The sequence below is a fragment of the Poecile atricapillus genome, chromosome 23, assembly GCF_030490865.1.
Source record: "Poecile atricapillus isolate bPoeAtr1 chromosome 23, bPoeAtr1.hap1, whole genome shotgun sequence".
In the NCBI taxonomy this organism is placed as follows: Eukaryota; Metazoa; Chordata; class Aves; order Passeriformes; family Paridae; genus Poecile; species Poecile atricapillus.
This window is the reverse complement of record NC_081271.1, coordinates 1,524,050-1,544,558: the sequence shown is the minus strand read 5'-3', so window position 1 is coordinate 1,544,558 and position 20,509 is coordinate 1,524,050. Positions and strand designations below refer to the sequence as shown.

The 20,509-nt window shown below is 46.6% G+C and overlaps 2 protein-coding genes across 7 annotated transcripts; both read right to left on the bottom strand.

The window, feature by feature from the left end:
- Positions 1–654: 654 nt before the first annotated feature.
- SNRPE (small nuclear ribonucleoprotein polypeptide E) lies at positions 655–3,093 on the bottom strand. The gene is made up of 5 exons (XM_058856175.1): positions 2,405–3,093; positions 2,157–2,183; positions 1,392–1,454; positions 1,147–1,225; positions 655–843 (listed from the first exon to the last, which is right to left on the bottom strand). The coding sequence occupies exons 1-5, from the start codon at positions 2,456–2,458 to the stop codon at positions 788–790; spliced, it is 279 nt and encodes a 92-aa protein (XP_058712158.1). The 5' UTR covers positions 2,459–3,093; the 3' UTR covers positions 655–787.
- Positions 3,094–3,298: 205 nt separating this feature from the next.
- On the bottom strand, positions 3,299–19,885 carry ZC3H11A (zinc finger CCCH-type containing 11A). 6 transcript variants are annotated; one of them, XM_058856164.1, is made up of 18 exons: positions 19,772–19,885; positions 15,977–19,374; positions 14,252–14,435; positions 13,394–13,513; positions 12,625–12,748; positions 12,118–12,315; positions 11,791–11,907; positions 11,224–11,304; positions 10,890–11,000; positions 10,555–10,617; positions 10,260–10,361; positions 9,926–9,991; positions 8,906–9,394; positions 7,771–7,844; positions 6,842–7,136; positions 6,117–6,262; positions 5,751–5,818; positions 3,299–4,969 (listed from the first exon to the last, which is right to left on the bottom strand). In XM_058856164.1, the coding sequence occupies exons 2-18, from the start codon at positions 16,291–16,293 to the stop codon at positions 4,693–4,695; spliced, it is 2,832 nt and encodes a 943-aa protein (XP_058712147.1). In that variant the 5' UTR covers positions 16,294–19,374; positions 19,772–19,885; the 3' UTR covers positions 3,299–4,692. The 6 variants fall into 6 exon arrangements, with proteins under 6 accessions (XP_058712147.1, XP_058712149.1, XP_058712152.1 ...); XM_058856166.1 differs by having other exon boundaries at positions 15,977–16,029; positions 19,772–19,875; XM_058856169.1 differs by lacking the exon at positions 19,772–19,885 and adding an exon at positions 19,752–19,770 and having other exon boundaries at positions 15,977–16,029.
- Between the last annotated feature and the right edge of the window lie 624 nt (positions 19,886–20,509).

The window sequence follows — 20,509 nt, the reverse complement described above, 5'->3', positions numbered from 1 at the left end:
CACCGAGCTCAGCTCAAAAGCAAAGGCAGCAGAAAAACCCAAGGAAAAGGGTTTGGGAAAAGCGGTGCTCCCTTGGAGTCTCTGCCCTGCTCCTCCTCCTCCTCATCCCGGGAATTCCTGCCGGGATTGGGATCGCGGAGAGCCGAGCCCGCAGCTCCCCCTTCTGTCCGGAGCCCTCTGGAAGTTTTTTTTCCCCGTTCTGGCAGGAATTTGGGATGCTCCAGGAGAATTCCCGCAGAATTCCTGCGGCTCGGGAAAGGAATCCCAGCTGGGAATGCTGGAGGGGGTAAAAATCCCGGGATCCGCCCCCGGGTGAGGCAGAGCAGGGCAGGACTGGGAAGGGACTTCTTGGGAAAAATGGATTTGATTTTGGGAGATTGCTTTTGGGGGAAAAATGGATTATTTTGGGGAAGATGGGACTGGTTTTGGAAAAAGGGATTTTTTGGGAGAAAGGGATTTGTTCTGGGAAAGAAAGGATTCTTTTTGGGAAGAAGGGATGTGTTTTAGAAAGAAGGGATGGATTTGTGGAACATTGCTTTTGGGATAAAGGGCTTGGTTTGGGAAATCCTGGAAGCTCCAGGATCCAATCCCACAAGGAAAAACCCCTGGAAAAATACCTCCCCCCAGCCTTGAGACTGAAATTCCATCCCCAGATTTTGTCAAAAAACATTTTTATTTCCCAAAGCCCCGAACTACAAAACAGAATTCCCAAAGAAAGCGCGGGGAGTTCCAGCTCCGGCTCATCCCGGTTTTCCAGAGCTCCCAATCCCGATTTTCCAGCTCCATCCTAACTGGAGACGCTCTGCAGGAGGGTGATGTTGTCCCCCTTCAGCATGATCCGACCTGGAATCCAACAGGATCAGGGAATGTGGGAATGCTTTGGGACAAACCCCATCCTCCCCACAGCTGGATTCCACTCCCAACCCTCCATTTTCAGCTCCAACACCTGGATTTGAGGTCCCACATCTGGATTTTGGGGCTCCCCACATGGATTTTCATGTCCCACACCCAGACTGCAGGTGTTACACCAGGATTTTTAGGTTGCAACACCTGGATTTCATGTCCCACACCCCGGTTCTGGGATCCCACAGCTGGATTTCAGGATCCCACACCCAAATTCCAGGCTCCCAACCCCCCCTGACCTACCCAGCTGCTTCCTGGACTTGGTTTTGGAGTGAATTTCCTCAGCATCGTCCAGCACCAGGTTCATGTACTCGTCAAAGCCCTACAAGAGCAGCACCAACCTCAGCCAGGCACCCCAAATCCCCCAAAACCTCCAATTCCTGGGAGAAACAGGAACATCCCCACCCCTACACCACTTTTTTTTCATGGAAAACAAGGAAGAAACGGGGAAAAAAGCAGAGGGGTGACAAAGGGACAGCGGCACTCACGATGATGCAGCCTTCTATCCTCATGTTCACCTGCTCGTAGAGCCACACCTGGATCCTGGATCTCTGGAAATCGTGGAGAAGGAGAGGAAAACAGGGATGGGAACAGCTGAAGGAGTTTGGCTCCCTCGCTGTCCCCAGTTTGGAGGGGTCTCTGCTCTGTCCTCAGGTGTTTTAAGGTCCCTCCCCACCCCAAGCCAGTGTGGGGTTTCATGGGAATATCCCATGGGATTGCAGCATGGAGGAGCAGCCTGCACTCCCCTCCTGTTTAAATGATTTTAAATGGAAAGGAATGGGATGGAAATTGGATATTGGGAAGGAATTCCCTTCCCTGGGAGGGTGGGGAGGGGCTGGGATGGAATTCCCTGAGGATCCGTGGCTGCTCCAGCCCTGGAAGTGTCCAAGGCCAGGTTGGACAGGGGATAAAAGGGATAAAATGGGTAAAAGGGATAAAGTGGATAAAAAATTGATAAAAAGGAGAAAACGGCAGCCTGGGATAGTGGGAGGTGTCCTTGCCCATGGGATTGGATGATCCCTTCCAACCCAAACCATTCCAGGATTCCCTGTGCTGCTTTGAGTGGGATACTGGGAATAACTCCTTCTTTGGGAGGGTGTGGAGGGGCTGGGATGGAATTCCCAGAGGATCCGTGGCTGCTCCATCCCTGAGAGCGTCCCAGGCCAGGCTGGGATGGGGAAGGTGTCCCCGGCCGTGGGATGGTGGCACTGGATGGGATTTGGGCTCCCGAACCCCGCGCTGCCGCTACTCACGTTCTGCAGATATCGGAAGATCAGGTTCTGGAACCGAGCGTTAAGGGCACAACACAGGCAGGAGCTCCCGGGCACGGCACCCGCCACCCCCGGCATCACCCGCGCCCCCCCAGAGCTGCACCCGACCCCGCTGAGGGGGAACCCGCGGCGGTGAAAGACGCGATTCCCCTGCACGGAGCCGCTCCTCCGGGGACTCCCGCACCCTCCCCGCGCTCCCCTGGCGCCCTGAGGGGCTGGCGGCAGGATACGATGGGCTGCACCATCACCTTCTGCACCTTCTGGCCCTGCCCGCGGTACGCCATGGCTGCGCGGGGCCGCGGGGCGCGGCGGGATGGCGGCGCTGTGAGGGGAGGGGATGGAGAGCGGGGAACGGTGGGATGGCGACGCCGTGAGGGGACGGAGCGCGGTGCACTGTGGGATGGCGACGCTGTGAGGGCAGCGGGGCACTGTGGGATGGAGGCGGTGTGAGGGAAGGAAGTGCGCGGTGCAGGGTGGGATGGCGGCGGTGTGAGGGGACGGGAGGCGTCCCGTGAGGGGACGGAGCGCGGGGAACGGCGGGATGGCGGCGGTGTGAGGGGAAGGAAGCTCGCGGGGCACGGTGGGATAGAGGCGGTGTGAGGGGAGCGAGGCACGGTGGAATGGCGGCGCTGTGAGGGGAGCGGGGTACGGTGGAATGGCGGCGCTGTGAGGGGAGCGGGGCACGGTGGAATGGCGGCGCTGTGAGGGGAAGGAGCGCAGTGCACGGTGGAATGGCGGCGCTGTGAGGGGAGCGGGGCACGGTGGAATGGCGGCGCTGTGAGGGGAAGGAGCGCAGTGCACGGTGGAATGGCGGCGCTGTGAGGGGAGCGGGGCACGGTGGAATGGCGGCGCTGTGAGGGGAGCGGGGCACGGTGGAATGGCGGCGCTGTGAGGGGAGCGGGGCACGGTGGAATGGCGGCGCTGTGAGGGGAAGGAGCGCAGTGCACGGTGGAATGGCGGCGCTGTGAGGGAAGGAAGCGCGCGTTGCACTGTGGGATGGCGGCGCCGTGAGGGGAGCAACTCGCGGTGCACTGTGGGATGGCGGCACACTTTTCCTGTTTTTTTTTTTATCATTATATTTAGTTTGTTCTTTTATGTTGGTAGTAGAGGTTTGCTTTTTTCCCCCCGCTATTACTTAAAGTATTATTTTCTTTGATTTTAATAACAATTCATAGGAAAAAAAAAACAATTAAAATGTTGCCCTGAACATTTTATGAGTTCTGAGTTTATAATGTTCTGAGCTACAGCAGAGCTGTGCCTTCAGGTGCCCGGCTTTAAAATCAAGCGGCTTTTTGTGCTCTTACAGGCAACAGTTTTGCTGTTTATTTGTCACACAAGGTCACAAAAAAATGTGAGAAGCCAAAATCACTGAAATATCGCCCATCCCTATTGTCCTCCTGTCCCTGTTCCCTGGGATAAGATCCCAAATTCCCCCTGAGCCTCCTTTCCTTCAGGCTGAGCCTTCCCCAGCTCCCTCAGGATTCTCCAAACCCTTTCCCTTCCTCTGGATGATCCCACAACCCCACCCACTGCTCCTGCACCTCATTAATTTCTAATTAATGTAAGTCCCAACCTGTTTGATCCCATTCCTTAAATAAACCATGGAAAGCAGAGAGCTCTACAGGGACAACAGAGTGAGCAGCCTATCTTTAATCCCTTAAATAGAATCATACAAATATAAAATGGAAGAATAAAATATTTACAGGGAAAAAAAAAAAACCAACAAAAACCCCAAAAACCACGGGGATTCCACCCAATCCCATCTCCAAGAGGCTGGAAAAGAGGGAAGCAGCCAAAGGAGGAACATTCCAGGTGCTTTTCCTTCCTCCCAAAATGATCCCGGCCGTGTGTGGGAGGCTCATTCCAGTCCTTCGGCAGGGAGGGATCCTCAGAAGCGAGAGGCACTTGAAGCAATCCTCCTTTTCCCAAATTCCTGCAGGCAGCCAGGAGGAATTTTGGCTGCCCTAGCCCAGGATCCCGGTGCCATCGGGAAAAAATCCCCCTGGCTCATTCCGAGTCAGGCTCTCGTCCTGGCAGAGTTTGGTCCAAAATCCCGACTCGGCTGCTCCCTTCTCGTGGTTTTTCCTGAATTTCCCCCAATTCCGAGTCCAGAGGCAGCGTCCATCCGGCAGTTCCAGAGTTGACATAGTAACTCCAGCATTTTTGGGATTCACTGTCCAGGAGGGAGCTGGGATGGCTCTGGAGATGGGATCCGTGTCCCCCCCAACCCCGAGGGAATTCCAAGTGCTTTGTCCTGTCCCGTGCGGGACAAACTCCCCGGAATTTCGGGATAACTGAGTGCAGACTCTGCCTATTCCTAACAATCCAACTGTGCTTCCAGCTGGGAAAAAGGATCCCCTCCACAGATCCAACAATATTTACAGGATATGGGGGAACGAGGGAGGGGGCGGAATTTTGCTTTTTTTTTTTTTTAGGAATTTTTTTTTTTTGGTGTCGCGGTTTTTTCCCGCTTTTTTTTTTTTAAAAAAAAACAAACAAAAAAACCAAACTCCCCCTCTCAGCTGTCAATCATCTCCGAGAGTTCCAGCAGGAGATCATCCTCATCCTTCCCTGGATCCAGGTCGATTTCTGCTTCCAGTTTTCCCCCGGAGATCTCCCAGATGAGCTTCTCGAAGTCGTCCTCCATGGACAGGGCGGGTTTGGCGGCGCCGGCGGAGCTGAGGCGCCGCAGCTTCACCGGCACCTCCAGCGAGGAAGAGGAGAAGGAGGAGGAAGATCCGGACACCTCCGACTGTGCCTGAGATTCCCCCTGGTTTCCAGCCTGCAGCTCGGGGCTGGGGAAAACAAGGAAAAGGGAAAAATCAGTGTTGGAGGTCACTGAGGTGGAGGTGGACGCTGGAGTTTTACACAAGGGTGGGGATTCTGGGGGTTTGGGGATGGGTTGGGAGCTGGGACTGGTTTTGGGGGAGTCCTGGATTGGTTTTAGGAGTCCAGGATGAGTGGGATCAGTTCAGGGTTTGGGGATTTAGCCAGGAGGAAACACAGCTGGAATGTGGGGGGAAAGAGGAAAGAAGGAACCCCAAAGTCACTGGAAAAAAACGCAAAAAGTCAATAAAAGCTTATAAAGCTACTGGGAAGAAATCCCAAAAAAGAATCACTGAAAAGAAACCCCAAAGGTCACTGGAAAGAAATCCCAAAAAAACACTGAAGATAAACCTCAAAGGCACTGAAAAAAAAAAACCCAAAAAGTCACAGGGAAGAAATCCCACAAACTCACCAAAACCCCAAAAGTATCACTGGAAAAAAACCCTCCAAAGTCACTGGGAAAAAAACCCCAAAAGTCACTGGGAAAAAAACCCCAAAAGTCACTGGGAAAAAAACCCCAAAAGTCACTGGAAAAAAATTCCAAAAAGCCCCTGGGAAGCTTTGTCCAAGTGCAGCATTTGAAGGAAACTCAAACCAGCTCTGCTGCACAAACAGGAATTCCAAAAATTCCATTCCAGCTTCCTCTGCTGGATTTTGATTCCCTCAAACCTGGAATTTCCCACTCGTGGCCACCCCGCATCCCATTCCTGGGATGAGGAAGGAGAAGGAAAAGCTGGGATTTGGGGTTACCTCTTCTGGGAATTCTCACTCCGAGGTTTGGAGCCCGGGCTGTCCTCTGGAGAAGCGGGAACAACAACCTGGGAATGAGGAGCACGACAATTTTTATGATATCAAACCCCCAAATTTTAGGATTCTTCTTCACCTGAAGCAGAGAATTCCCAAAATAAAGAATTTTCTTTTTCTTGAAGAAATTTTTTACCTCAGAACAGACAAAAACCTAAAATCCTAAAAAAACACCTAAAATCCCAGCAGGGAATCCTTGAGCTGCTTCCAAAGCAGGAATGTGCTGCTCCCGAGGTGAAAAGGGATGGGAGAGCTGGAGGAGGCTGAAGTTTTCCAGGTTTTTTTGGGAAGCAGGAGGGGTTTGGGGCTCACCTGGGCTGAGGGCTCCGGGGTGGCCGCGCTGGTGGCACCGAGTGGCCTCACGGCCACCACGGCCGGGCCCTCGGGGCTCTTCCTCTTCAGGGGCTGCTTGGCTGAGGCTGGGCCATCCAGAGGCTTCAGGCACACCTTGGATTTGGCTGGAATGCAGGGAAAAGGTGGAATGATGCAGCTTGAGGGAAAAAGAAAGCCCCAGGTTTTGTTGATAAGCCCCAAATTCCAGGCTGGGTTGGGGTAGGATCAGGCAGGGGCACCCTCCGTGCTCCAGGGATGCTCCCAGGGTGATCCAGCCTGGCCTTGGGCACTTCCAGGGATGGGGAAACCAGGGATTCTCTGGGAATTCCATCCCATTCCCTCAGCACCTTCACAGGGAGGAATTCCTGCCCAAAATCCCTCCCTTTTCCCAGTTTAAATCCATTCCCTGTGTCCTGTCCCCCTGCTCTTTATCCCAAAACTCTCCTGGAGCTCCTTTTTCTCCTGGAAGGAGCTCTGAGCTCTCCCTGGATCCTTCTCCAGGTGAACATTCCCAACATTCCCACCTCCACAGCTCCAATCCCTGCAAACATTCCCAAACCTCTTCATTCCATTCCATTCCCACCAGGAATTCCCACATTTCCTGGACACAACCCAGCTGGGAACAACCCCAGCTGCCTCCCACTGGAATTCTTCCATCAATCCCTGCTCCCAGAACATTCCCAAAGGGAACACCCAACACCTACTTCTGGTTTTCCTCTCGGGCAGCTGAGCTCCCTTTTTCCCTGGATCTTTCTCCGGGCTTCCCGCTGCGTCCTCCTGGGATTTCCCCACTTTCCTCCTGCCCAGCTGATGAGCTGATCCCACAGCAGGCTCGGGGCTCCCAGATCCCGGGGTTTTCTCCTTGTTTTTCTCCTGTTTTTCAGCTGGAATTGCCCCGGCTCCTTTCTGGAGTTTCTCCTCCTGGCGTTGTTTCAGCTGACGTTTCTCCCACATGATTTCCTCCAGGCTCTTCACCTGAATTCCAGAATTCCCTGAACTCTGAGAAGGAAAAGAATAAACATCCCCAACAGGGTTATTAGGATAAAAATCCATGGATTCACTAAGGAATTTTGGGCAGCAATCCCTTCAAAATGGCTCCATGTGACAACATTAAAATCCACTTTTTTTTTTCCCCCAGGATCCCCACTATGGAAATGCACTTTTAAAACTGCAATTCCCAAAAAAACCCCAAGTTTTCATGGAGCAGAAGGCTCTGCCTGTTCCCTATCCAATCTTTTTAGGGAATATAAAACAATCCAAGCTCCTCCATGGAGCCTGATTTCCTCTAAAATTCCAACTTTTTGGGTTGAATTATCCAGGATTTTAAAAATGGTGGAAAAAAAAATTAAAAAATATTTCAGGGAAAAATCACTGAAAAGAAAAATCTTTTGCCCACCTCTGGTTTTTATTGTCAGGTATAATGTAAATAATTAATTAATTAGTAATGAATTAATTTAAAGGGAGGATTTGTTTATTGGGAATTTTCCCGACAGCATTTAGGGAACCACAATCCCCCAATGAGGAAAAAACAGGGAGCAGGAAGCAAAAAATGCCAAAATTGTTGGGAAAATTTCTTATTTTATGCCCAAAATGCTCTGAAATTCAAGTTTTGATGAGGAATTTGTTCACTCACCTCAGCAGGCGTAGAGACCCCTTTGGGAGAAGGTTTGTTCAGCTCCACAATCATTTTTTCTTCTCTTCCAGGTGCTTTAATCCAGGAAAAAAACATCCAAAAATTGGTTTTTTGGTTTCTTGGGGGTGTTATTTCCCTATTTTTATGATCAGGAAGCAATTCCTGCAGGATTTTCTCTCTCCTTCACTCCCATTGTGGATTAAATAATCAAGGATGATTTTTTTTAATGCCCTTGTGCTGATAAATCCTTCCCAAATAATATTCCAAAGGGGAATGGGATGGATTCCAGCACAGGGAAGATCCCATCTCACAAACCCAGGGCAGAAAAAAGATGGAATTTACACCAGAAAGCTCTTTAAAGAATGAATTTTCCAGTGGGAAACACAGGAAACTATCATGGAATTCATGGAGAATCCCATGATCCTTTTAACTCCGGAAGAAATTAATTTTCCTCAAGGAAACTATCATGGAATTCATGGAAAATCCCATGATCTTTTTAACTCTGAAGTCTGGAAGCTCAAGGAATGAGTCTTCCAGTGGGAAATCATGGAATTCATGGAGAATCCTGTGATCCTTTTAAAACTCTGAAACCTTTTCAAATACACCCAGAAGGACAAATCCAAGCGGTTCCTGAGAGGACAGGATTCATTCCTGGGGGGGAGCAGAATTCCCAGGGTGGGGAAGCAGAATTCCAAGGAGGAAGCAGAATTCCCAGAGAGGGGAAGCAGAATTCCAAGGAGGAAGCAGAATTCCCAGAGAGGGGAAGCAGAATTCCAAGGAGGAAGCAGAATTCCAAGGGGTGAAGCAGAATTCCCAGGGAGAGGAAGCAGAATTCCCAGGGAGAAGAAGCAGAATTCCCAGGGAGAAGCAGAATTCCCAGGGGGGAAGCAGAATTCCCAGGGAGAAGAAGCAGAATTCCCAGGGAGAAGAAGCAGAATTCCCAGGGAGGGGAAGCAGAATTCCCAGGGGGGAAAGCAGAATTCCAAGGGGGAAGCAGAATTCCCAGGGGGGGGGGAAAGCAGAATTCCAAGGGGGAAGCAGAATTCCCAGGGGGGAAGCAGAATTCCCAGGGTCGGGGAAGCAGAATTCCAAGGAGGAAGCAGAATTCCAAGGAAGAAACAGAATTCCTGCTCACCTACGAGCTTGGTGACCCGGAGCAGCTTCCTGCCCCTCAGGGCTGCCTGGGGCTGGCCAGGAGGGGTTGGGCCGTTCTCCCCGCCCTGCTGCATCCTCAGCGCCTTCTCCCTCTTGATCTCCTCCAAGGTTTTGATCCGAACCTCTCCGGTTCCTTTGGCTCTTCCCGGCTCTGCCGGCTGCGCCCTGCCCGGCATGGCTGGAGCAGGAATGTTCTGTTTCCTGGGACCAGCCTCAGCTTTGGCCCTGATGGGGAATTCCTCGGGTTTTTCCTTCTCCTCTCCCAACCTTTTGTGGTTTTTTTCTGCCAGGGCTCCTGCCAGGGATTTGGTGCGGGCGGCTGGGGAGGGTCTCGCTCCCGAATCTTCCGTTTTCCTGCTTTCTCCTGGGATTTTGGCTGGGGGCTCCCCTCGCCTCTGGTTGGCTTTTTCCAGCCGGATTTCCTCCAGGGTTTTCACCCGGATCTCCTCGATGGGCTTGGCAGCTTTGTCTGTGGGCAGGAAATCAGAGAGAGCTCCAGGAGTGGGAAACGTTCCCAGAATTCCTCCCAGCAATGAGGGAGTTTGGGATTCAGGGCTCTCGGTGCTCCTTGGACTTTCAGGATGATCCAGGGATATCCTTCCCTATCCCAGAGTGCTCCAGCCTGGCCTGGGACATTCCCAGGGATGGAGCAGCCACAGCTCCTCTGGGAATTCCATCCCAGCCCCTCCCAGGGAAGGATTCCTTCCCAAAATCCCATCTAAACCCGCTCCCCATCAGTTTGCCCCTCCATTCTCTGGGAATATTCCCTGTCCACCTCTCCTGCAGGTTCCCCTCAGGCCACAGTGAGATCATCCCAAAATTCCTCCTCCTCAGGCTGAGCAATCCCAATTCCCTGAACAACCAACTTCCCTCCCTCCTTCAAACCACTTGGATTTGGAACATCAGAGCCAGTCGTCCTTTGAAATTCCCAATTTAAGGCTGAGTGGGTGTTCTTGGGAAGAAAACAAAAAAGGAGGGATATTTCAAATCTCATCTTTACCTGTCTCGGTGCTGCTCTGCTCAGAGGGCAGCCCCAGCCTCTCCTTCAGAGACTTCAGGACTTGAACTGAAAAACAAGAGGAAAAGTTAACAAGTGTTGAAAATATCCCAGTTTTGGGTGGGAAATGAGACAGGAGAGAACCTCAGTGGGATTCAGAGCAACTCTGAACCCTCAATCAATGGGAAAAAAACAGCAGGAGAAGGAAGGAAGGAGGAACAGAAAATCCAAAGGGAAAACCCGGACAGGAAACCCAGACAGAAATCCCAACAGAAAAAACACCTGGACAGAAAATCCCAAACACAAATTCCCAACAGAAATTCCATGGTTTTGGTACCTGTGCCTCTCTTTGGAGCCTTGTCACTGTTGCCCTGCAGCTCTGCCTTCCTCCCCAGCCTGTCAGCAACGTTCCTCCTCAGGGGAAGGAAAGTTTTCCCAGCTTCAAAAAGACACAAAATGAGGAATTCTTTCAGAAAATTCCCCTGCAGGAGGGTTTAGAACAATCCCCCAGGAACCTGAATCCTTCCAGATGAATTTTTAATTTAATTTTTAAATTAAATTAAATTTTTAAGTTTTTATTTGCTATCAGAATTTGCTGGTTTTGATGTAAATACTCCCCAAAAAGCTCTCACCTGTGAGGGTTTTCCTTTTTCCCAGTCTGTCAGGAATGTTCAGCTGGATCACGGGGTCCTCCCCTAAAACAAGGAATAATCTTTGCAGTGCACCAAAAGTGTTCCCAATCCCCTCATCCCAAAAAATGACATTTTCTGGCTGCCAAAACACAGGAACTGAAGAAGGACTGGGAGGAGAAATGATTTTGATGATAAAATTTCCTGAGCTTTAATTCCAAACAAACTCCCAACTTTTCCAACACAAATTTAGATAGGGAAAGGCAGCAGCACATCTCAATTATCCTAATTAGATAGAATTTGATTTAGGGGCTGTGGAATGGGAATTTTGGGATTACCTTCCTTGGAGGAGAGGGTCACAGTTCTCAGCACGGTCCGGACGTTTTCCTTCTCTGGCACAGGAATGCTCCGGGCTTGGAGGGGATCCACAGCCACTCCTGAAGGACCTTCTGCATGGAAAAATCAGGATATTCAGCAAATTCTCCTTGGAATTCCAAACAGCTCTCAATGCCAGAGCAGCCCCTCCAAAAACATCAAAGTGTCCCTGCAGGATCTCTCAAGTTGTAAAAAAAAAATTCCTTCCCTTGTGAATTATCCAAGGAAAATCAGGATTAAACCCAAGGATGAACAATGAAGGATAAGGAAGGAGGGATTTGAGGGATATTAACTCACCACCTTGTTTTTTGGCTTTTTCCTTGAGTTTCTTCAGTTTGATCTCTTCCAAGGTTTTTATCCCGAAATTTAAGTTGTCATCTGGAAGCACAAAATAGTTCAGGATATTGAGGTAGACCCTTCCCTAAATATTGGGAATAAAACCTGCCAACACTCGCCAGGAATTAACCAGCCCCAGAACAGGTGGGGTTTTGGAAAAGTGGCAGCTTTCTTTCACCCTCCAGGGGAAAATCCACACATTTTTTGGAGCACAAATTCATGGAGAGGGATTAAAGATTGCTGTATTCCTTGGATCTGGATTTCCACAATGCCTGAAGGAATGTTTTCAGCTATTTAAACTCTTTAAACTCCATCTAAACTCTTTTAAACTCCACCTAAACTCCTTCAAATCCCATTTAAACCCTATTTTGTCCCACAAAACCAAACCAGGAGGATCTTCTCTGCTTGGGGAATGCAATTATGTGGGAATGAGCTCCTGGATTCCACTCAGCATCCCTGGGTTCCATTTTATTTTAGGAATATTTTGGTTTTAATTGCCAATTTCTCCTCCCACAGCTCCTGGAATACCTTGCTTTGCACTGGGGTTGGGTTTCCTGGTGGAAATCACCCTCAGCCCGTTGTGGCTTTCTGTGGGTGGTGCCTGGACTGGGGTTTTGGTTTCTTCTCCTTCTTCAGAAAGCTGGTCTGGAAAGGAAAATCAAACCCAAAATTAAATCATTTATGGAGTAGGGATTTAGACCAAATTTCTTTCGTTTTTTGGTGGTTTAATATCTCAACACATCAAAATATTTATTCCTCTTTCCTGAGGCTGAAACCACTGCACAATTCACGAATTTTGTGATTTGGATCTTGATTTAAAGCGGAAATAACTGAAATAAATTCAAGATTTCTCACCATCATCATCTTCATCATCATCTGCAGCGTTGATGACCACTGGGGGATGGGTGGGACTGGGGACATTCTCGGAGTTTTCCACCTTCATCACCCCCCTGAGCTGTGGGGAGGGGTTGGACTGGACCGAGAGTTTGTTCTGCTGCAGCTGCACCATTTTCACCTCGTCCTCTGCAGCCTCAGGGGGGCTCGGAAGAGTGGCTGGAAAAGGAAAAATATTCCAAACTTTGACCCTGAAGTTGAAAATTTGATAAAAGAACACATCTGGGTTCAGTTCTTTATTCCCCACCCATAAAGGGATTAAAGGAGAAGGGAAAAGGAACCTTGGAAAAAAAATCACCAAAGAGAGAGCAAGAAAAAAAATCCAAAAATAAAAATTTCACTCCATTCCCCTGACTACAACCTGCCCTTTGGCCATAAAATAAATCCTTGAGCCTCCACATTCAATTTTATGGAATATTCACCAGGAATTCTTGGATATTCTGAGGAAAAAGGAGGTGGAAAACTCACTTTTGCTGGGGGGAAGGAAGAGCCCGTCCACGTAGCGCCCCTTGGTGTGGTGGAAAGCGCAGTTGTGCTTCTGGCAGCCTCCAGGTTGGTTCTCCCAGTAACAGGCGATCTCACTCCGCTTTTTCTGATGGAAAAAACACAAATCCAAGCTCAGAATTCCCCCCTGGATCTGCAAACTGACTCAGTTTGTCAACAGGGCGAAGTTCATTGCGAAGGGCAGTTAAAAATATTTCAAGGTTTAGAGACAAGGTTTGGGAGGCTGGGGAAATGGAATTTATCTGGATTTATTTCCTATCATTCAGCTGGAAAAGACAGGGCACTGTCACAGAGTTAAATGAATACAGAATTCAAAACAATGGGATCATTCACAGGGAAAAATTTCAATTTTCAGCTTTCAACTGTTGGTGAAATTCACCTGACTTTATCTTTTAGAGTTTTAGCTCTTTCCCATCTTTTTTTTTTCCTCCTCACCCTGTACAATTTCAAGAGCTCAGGTTTGGGGCAGAAATCCAGAGAAATTCCAGCTCTCAGGAATCTGTTTCCCACCACTTTTAAGGAGTGGGATCCATGTGGGTGCTCTGGCAAAAACGCTGGGAATAACAGCATTTAATACAAACACTTCCTGCTGTGAAACAACTTAAAAAATTCATTTTTTCCTGTACAACTCCCAAAATCCCTGCTGGAAAAGGCCATTTATCCCCCCCTACATCCCTGGGAAGCTCTGCCAGGGATTTTTTGGGATTTGGGAGGATTTTTAGGGAGCACTCACATCGATTTCCATGTGCCTGAACCTGCAGACATTCCTGAAGCACCGGCCCTCCTGCCACAGGGTGCACACGGTCTCGCTGCCCAGGGCGGCCTCGCAGTGGCGGAAGGCACAGGAATCTCCCTGAAATTCCCAGGAAATCAGCAAAAAACAGGGAAAAAAAAATCCCATTCAGCTTCAAAATATAAACAGGTTTGGAAAGGAGAATAAACAGGTTAAAAAAAAAAATGGGATGGGAAAGCAGAGAGGTTAAAAATGGGATGGGAAAAGCAGAGAGGTTAAAAATGGGATGGGAAAAGCAGAGAGGTTAAAAATGGGATGGGAAAATAACAAAAAAATGGGATGGGAAAAGCACAGAGGTTAAAAATTGGAATGGGAAAATAACAAAAAAATGGGATGGGAAAAGCACAGAGGTTAAAAACTGGAATGGGAAAATAACAAAAAAAATGGGATGGGAAAAGCACAGAGGTTAAAAACTGGAATGGGAAAATAACAAAAAAATGGGATGGGAAAATAACAAAAAATTGGAATGGGAAAAGCACACAGGTTAAAAAAATGGGATAGGAAAAGCACAGAGGTTAAAAATTGGAATGGGAAAAACACACAGGTTAAAAAAATGGGATGGGATAAGCACAGAAGTTAAAAATTGGAATGGGAAAAGCACAGAGGTCAAAAATTGGAATGGGAAAAGCACAGAGGTCAAAAAAATGGTGTTGGAAAGGGAAATCACCCAGCTTAAAAGAAGTCCAGTTTTCAGAACTGGGATCTGCACAATTAATGAGTGAAGAGGAATTTGTCTCCTCACTCCTCCTGCTCTTTGCTTGGGAATTCCGAAGGGAATGAAGGAATGGCAGAGCTCACCTTGTTGCAGGTGGAGTAGAAGTAGAAGTAGCAGTCGTCTCCCTGGTTGGACATGCTGCAGGAATCCTTGGGAAAGCTCCGGGTTTGCTCCCTGCCAGGGCTCTCCTCCAGCCTGGGCAAGAATTGGCTTCGCTCCAAAGGCTTCTCCTGGCTTAGCAGTGACAGCTTCTTTTTAAAAGTAACCCTAGAGAAAGGGATCCCCAACAAAAATGGTCATTTTTAGGCAGATTTGTCCAAAACTGCAGGAATTTTGTCAGCATAAATTCTAATTTGGGACCTTAATAACAGTTCTGGGTCTTAAGTAGAGAAAAATTAAGGTGTGACCCAAAAGAGAGGCACTTCTTCAAAAATTGTGTGTAATTTTGAGTTATTAATGATACAAGAATATTTTATTATTATATTATTTCACATTGTATTATTAATACCATCTGTTCTTTCACATTTGAAATGAAACTTTAATTCGAGGGTGTGACCCAATCTCTTTAAAAATCACATTACCATCACATCTTATTCCATATTATTATGGAATGATATATATTATAAATAGAATATATATTACAAATACTATATAATTATATGTATTATTATATATAATGTAATGTAGTGTAATGTAATAAACATAATAAATACAATAAGTGTAATAAATATAATGGAATACAATGCAACAATATATATAATAGCACATATGTAATGTATATACATGGAACATATATTATTCCATATTATTAATATATCTTATTTCTTATTGAAGGTGAATTCAACTTTAATAATTAGATATTACTAACAATTACATCATCACACAATGACACCACACCTCTATAATATCTCAACATCAAACCTGAACACTGGATGCTGAAAGAAGATTTTATTTAAATATTTCCAATATATCAGAATATTTCTATATCAGAATATTTCCAATATATTTCCAATATATCTGAATACTTCCAATATATCAGAATATTTCCAAAGTATTTCCAATACATCAGAATATTTCCAAAATATCAGAATATTTCCAAAATATTTCCAATATATCGGAATATTACCAAAGTATTTCCAATATATCGGAATATTACCAAAATATTTCCAATACATCGGAATATTACCAAAATATTTCCAATATATCAGAATATTCCCAAAATATCAGAATATTTCCAAAGTATTTCCAATATATCAGAATACTTCCAATATATCAGAATATTTCCAAAATATTTCCAAAATATCAGAATATTTCCATAATATTTCCAATACATCAGAATATTTCCAAAATATCAGAATATTTCCAAAATATCAGAATATTTCCAAAGTATTTCCAATATATCAGAATACTACCAAAATATTTCCAATACATCAGAATATTTCCAATACATCAGAATATTTCCAATATATCAGAATATTCCCAAAATATCAGAATATTCCCAAAATATTTCCAATACATCAGAATATTTCCAATATATCAGAATATTCCCAATATATCAGAATATTTCCAAAATATTTCCAATACATCAGAATATTCGCAATATATCAGAATATTCCCAAAATATCAGAACATTTCCAAAATATTTCCAATATATTTGAATATTTCCAATACATTGGAATATTTCCAAAGTACTTCCACTGTTAATAGGGAATATTTGGATTCATCACACTGAGCATTCCGGCGCTATCCCAGCTCCGCATTCCCGGATTTTTTTCCCCCAATCCCAGAGGATTTTGGAGCTCACCCACCTGGCCAGGCTGAGCACAGGCTTTGATCTTCCCAGCCATGCGGTTCCCCTCTCCTGTAGGCCGAAGGGATCCGTCAATGAATAACAAAGGGGCAGAAAGAATTTTTTTCCTTTTTGTTTTTTTTTGTGTTTTTCCTCCTGACAATTCCAAGGGAACCTCTCAGCCAACAATTCCAAACTCTGAGGCGCTCTCACAACAATCTGACAACTAATGGAGGAATTGAGTCCATGGCAAAAGTGGCACGCTGGAGACAGCCAGGGATATTTTAGCTCTTCCAAAAAAAAAAAAATTAAAAAAACAAAACCAAAAAGAACCATAAAAAACCAACAAAAAATTTTTTTAAAAAAATGCCCCAGCGCCTTTTTTTTTTTTTGTTTTAAAGATGAACTCGGGATTCAAAGTGGCTGCAAAAATGAGGCTCCATCTTCCACAGCTGGGGAAATTTCTAATTTTTTTTTTTTTAATTATTTTTTTTAAAATTATTTAAATTCAGTAAGTTGCAATTTCAGGTCTTCTGAGATTTCTTCACCTATTAAGAAAACACAAAAACCTTCCCCCGTCTTTATGACCTGTACAGCAAAACCTCCCCCACCCCAAATTTGTGTGTATAAACCCACCATCGTGTTTATACACACCCCAAAAGAGGGAGGGACAGCAAAACAAGGAGAAAACAGGCAAAAAAAAAAAGAAAAAAATCAGGAATTTTGCCCCATTTCCCACATGGAAGTGCAGGTCAGTCTCTCACTGGGGGAAAATGAGATTATTGCTGGAATTTTGGATGAGGTGAAGGCGGTGAGAAGGGATTTGGGGACACGGTGACAGCCCAGGGGACAAACACATCCATCCCCATCCATCCATCCCTCGGGAATGCCTCCATCCCTGGTCCAAGGAAAAGCAGGAGCAGCAAAGCTTTGGGAAGCAGGGGTTGCTTTGGGAGCGGCGTGGCTGCACGGATTGGGAATTTGGCTCAGGAATTACTCGGTTTCTCCATCAAATATTACAATTTTGCCATTTGTGCTGGTCCCTAATCCATTTATCCATCATTATCTTGCCTCGGATCCAATTCAGCAGCTGATTGGGGTTTTTGGTGCCACCAAAATTGATTTTATTCAATATTATTTTTCATGGGAATCCCACTTTTCTTTTGGATATTCTCATAAAAATCAGATTTTTAGGGTTCTTTTTCCATTCAACCTGCAACCAAACCAGCTAAAATCCAAATAAAAGTCAATTTTACCCCTCTGACATTCCTGTGCAAAGGGTTTCTGACTCTTTGGGGAGGACAAAACCGAATGAAATTGTTCTTTACAGCTTAAGAAGAAATGGTTGGAACCTTTTACTCACACAAACACTATAGTGAATTTTCCCAGGATTTGGTTTTTTTTTTGTTTTTGGCCAGGAAATTTTCCCAAATCTAAAATAAAGAGCGGAAAAGTTGGATTCTCATGTTAGTGATTGGGTTTGCTGTTTGTTTTCTTTTTTTTGACTGCTTGACAAAGGGAATAAAACAGGAATTAAGTGCAGGGTTCCCTCCCCTTCTTCCATTTCCACGGGGTTAAATTCACTTTTGGACCTTCAAAATCAGATTTTGGGTCATGGAGATTCCTGGGAATCTACTCCTAAAAACTCCTGCAGCTCGTTCTTGTGGAAGTTCAACATTTTTCCAGGTGTTTTCCCCAACGCTCTTGGGAGTTAAAATTCAATTTCAAGCCAAAATTCTTCAGTTTGCTCAAGCCAACACTGAAATCCTTGGGAATTAGGGGTCATTCCTGGCTGGGAGCAGGAATTCCAACCCAAATCAGGAGGAATCCCCAGGCTGGAAGGTGAAATTTCCTTTCCTCAGGCAGTCAGACACACCTAAAAATGCAACATTCCTACATCCACCACCCTGGGGGGAAAGAAAATCCCTTCAGATTTAATTCCTTTTTAAACTAAATCAGCAGTTTGCCTTCCATATTTTTCCATATTCCAGTTCAGAGGGTGAATCTTGTTTAAAGAGTGGGAATAAAACCTTGAAAATAAACAACAACAGAAAAAAAATCAACCAAACCACCCCCCCTCCAAAACCCCTCAAAGTTCTAAACTCCATCACGGTAACTTAATTATTAAAAGATTCATTAAAAAATGTTTTTTTCCTCTAATTTTAAACTGGTGTCAAGGTGGCAATTAAAGAAAAAATAAAAAAAAAAAAAAAATCTGAATAAAAATGAGTAACTCTGGTGCACTCAGCAGGTCTTGTATCAATTTAAGAGAATTTTAAACTCTTTTCTGCCCAGAATTCCATTAAATTTTTTGTAGTAAAATACTTTTAAACCAATTATTTGTAAAAAAATCAAATAAATCAAAAATGCAGCAGCTGAGGGTCAGCAAAAACTGGGCCAAAATAACACGAACTTTTTAATTTTAAAGGGAAAATAAATAAAAACACCCGACAGAAGTTTTCCTGCACCTCCCTGCGAAGGATTCTTGGATTTAAAGCCCCCAAATTTCCCTGGAAAAGTCTCTCCTGCTGCTTCATTTGTGCCTTGAATTCCTGACAAGGCCATTTGATGATTCACCTCCTGTTTATCAGGTGACAAAGAAGGAAAAGCACCAGGAATTCTATATTTTAATTCCCTTTTTAGCCATTTTATTCACTGTCCTCCAGCTTTCCCTCCTCAGGAATCAATCCCAAACCTGCTGCTCCATCCATTCTTGAATAAAACAGGAATAATTAAAGAAAATAAACTTATTTTCCTCCCCTGTATTTCTGAGCTCAACCCCAGGGCCTGGCAGCAATTTCCTGTGACAATTCCTCCCCCTCACGGGAATATTTTATTAAATCATTAAATCCCAAGAAAGACTCGATTTCCCCTGGATTTCACCTTGGAAAAGTGTCATTGGAGCCGGGAAGTGACAACACCAGGAAGTTTTACCTGGAAAACTCCTGGACACATCCAGCAACACCTCCAGCTCACCTGCTCTGCTTCAGGTGTGCCCAAATTCAACCCCAAAATCCTTCATTCCCCAAGAAATCTCCTCTTATTTATTTATTTTTTTTTACAGCCAAATAAAGCCGGGTTTTCCATAGCAAGTGTGACCCTGAGTGCAATTCTGGGAATAACCTGGAGGCTCTGATCCCTGCAACAACAACAAAAACCAACTCCTTTTGGCGTTTCCATAACAAAATTCGACGTCAGAAAGCAGAAACCTCTCAGCTCCAACCTTTAAAACATGAGAAGCCCCCTAAAAATTCACCGAATTGCGTTGTTTTAACAACCTACGGGAGGAATTCAGCCCGGCTGCATCCAGAGTTACTCAGCTCCTGAAGTTCCTTTAGGGAATGAGGAGTAATTAGGTGACTACATCAGAAATGCCCTTTAGACGCGTTGCTACAACAGGAAGGAACGAGGTTTTACCTGAAATTGAGGAGATTTATAAAGCACCTGCACTGGGAGCGCAAATTTAAGGGGGGGGGGGGGGGGGGAAAGGAAAGGCCTCGGGCCTACCCCGGGCACGCAGCCCTCCCCCCATCTCCCCAAAGCCCCCGGGAGCAGGAAACCCACCTTATCCCGGCTTTATTCCCACCTAATCCCACTAATTCCACCTCATCCCACCTCACCCCCGACGCTGTGGGGACAGCTCGGGGGACGCGCGGCCTGTGGAGGGGCCGGGGCCGGAGCTGAGCCAGCACCCCCCACTACCACCACCACCACCACCACCGCCGCCTCCTCCGCCCCTCCGCGTCCCCCCATCTCCCACCAGCCGCCGCGGGGCTCCGAAGCGCTCTATTTACGGTCGATCGGGGAGTTTTACCGAGCCCCCGGGGGCCGCCGTGTCGCTGTCGCCGCGCTCCGCCGGGGCCGCCGCCGCCGCCGTGTCCCCAGTGCCCGGCTCAAAGATGGCGCCCGGCGCGCGCGCAGCCTCAACGCGCCCTCTGCCAAGATGGCGGCCGGAAATGGCTTCATCCTCCCGACGGAGAGGGCGGGCGGAGCCGTGAGGCGGAGCGGGGGCGGGTTTTGCTGTGCTTTCGCTTCCCCGCGCTTCAAAAATCCTTCCAAAAGCCTAAAAGATGGGGATAAAGTTTTTCTCTGTGAAGCGAATAGGATTGTGGTTCTTCACCCTGTTTTGCGCCCTCAGAATTGAGGTTGGGAAATCCCTGCAGGATCAAGTTGTTTCCCCGATCCCCCAGAGCCCTCAGTGCCACGGCCAGTCCTTTCTTGTCACCTCCAGGGATGGAGGAGGACTCCAAACCTCCCTGGGCAGCCTCTTCCAAAGCCTGGCCACCCTTTCCATGATTAAAATTCCCATGATTAAATTCCTCCCGATGTCCCGAGAATTGTCCCCAGTCCCTGCCAGAGCCCCCCAGCCCTCAGCCCCGGTGGTGCTGTCCTCTCCCTCACGCCGCCTCAGGGATGAGAATTCCAAACTGGAAGGTATTTTGAGTTCCCAGCCCTTTTTTTGGATTTTTTTTTAATTTGTATGGAGCCAGGATTGTGTTAACCAAAAAGAAAAAAAAAAAAAAAGGCATTGTGGCTGTTATGTTTATTTAAG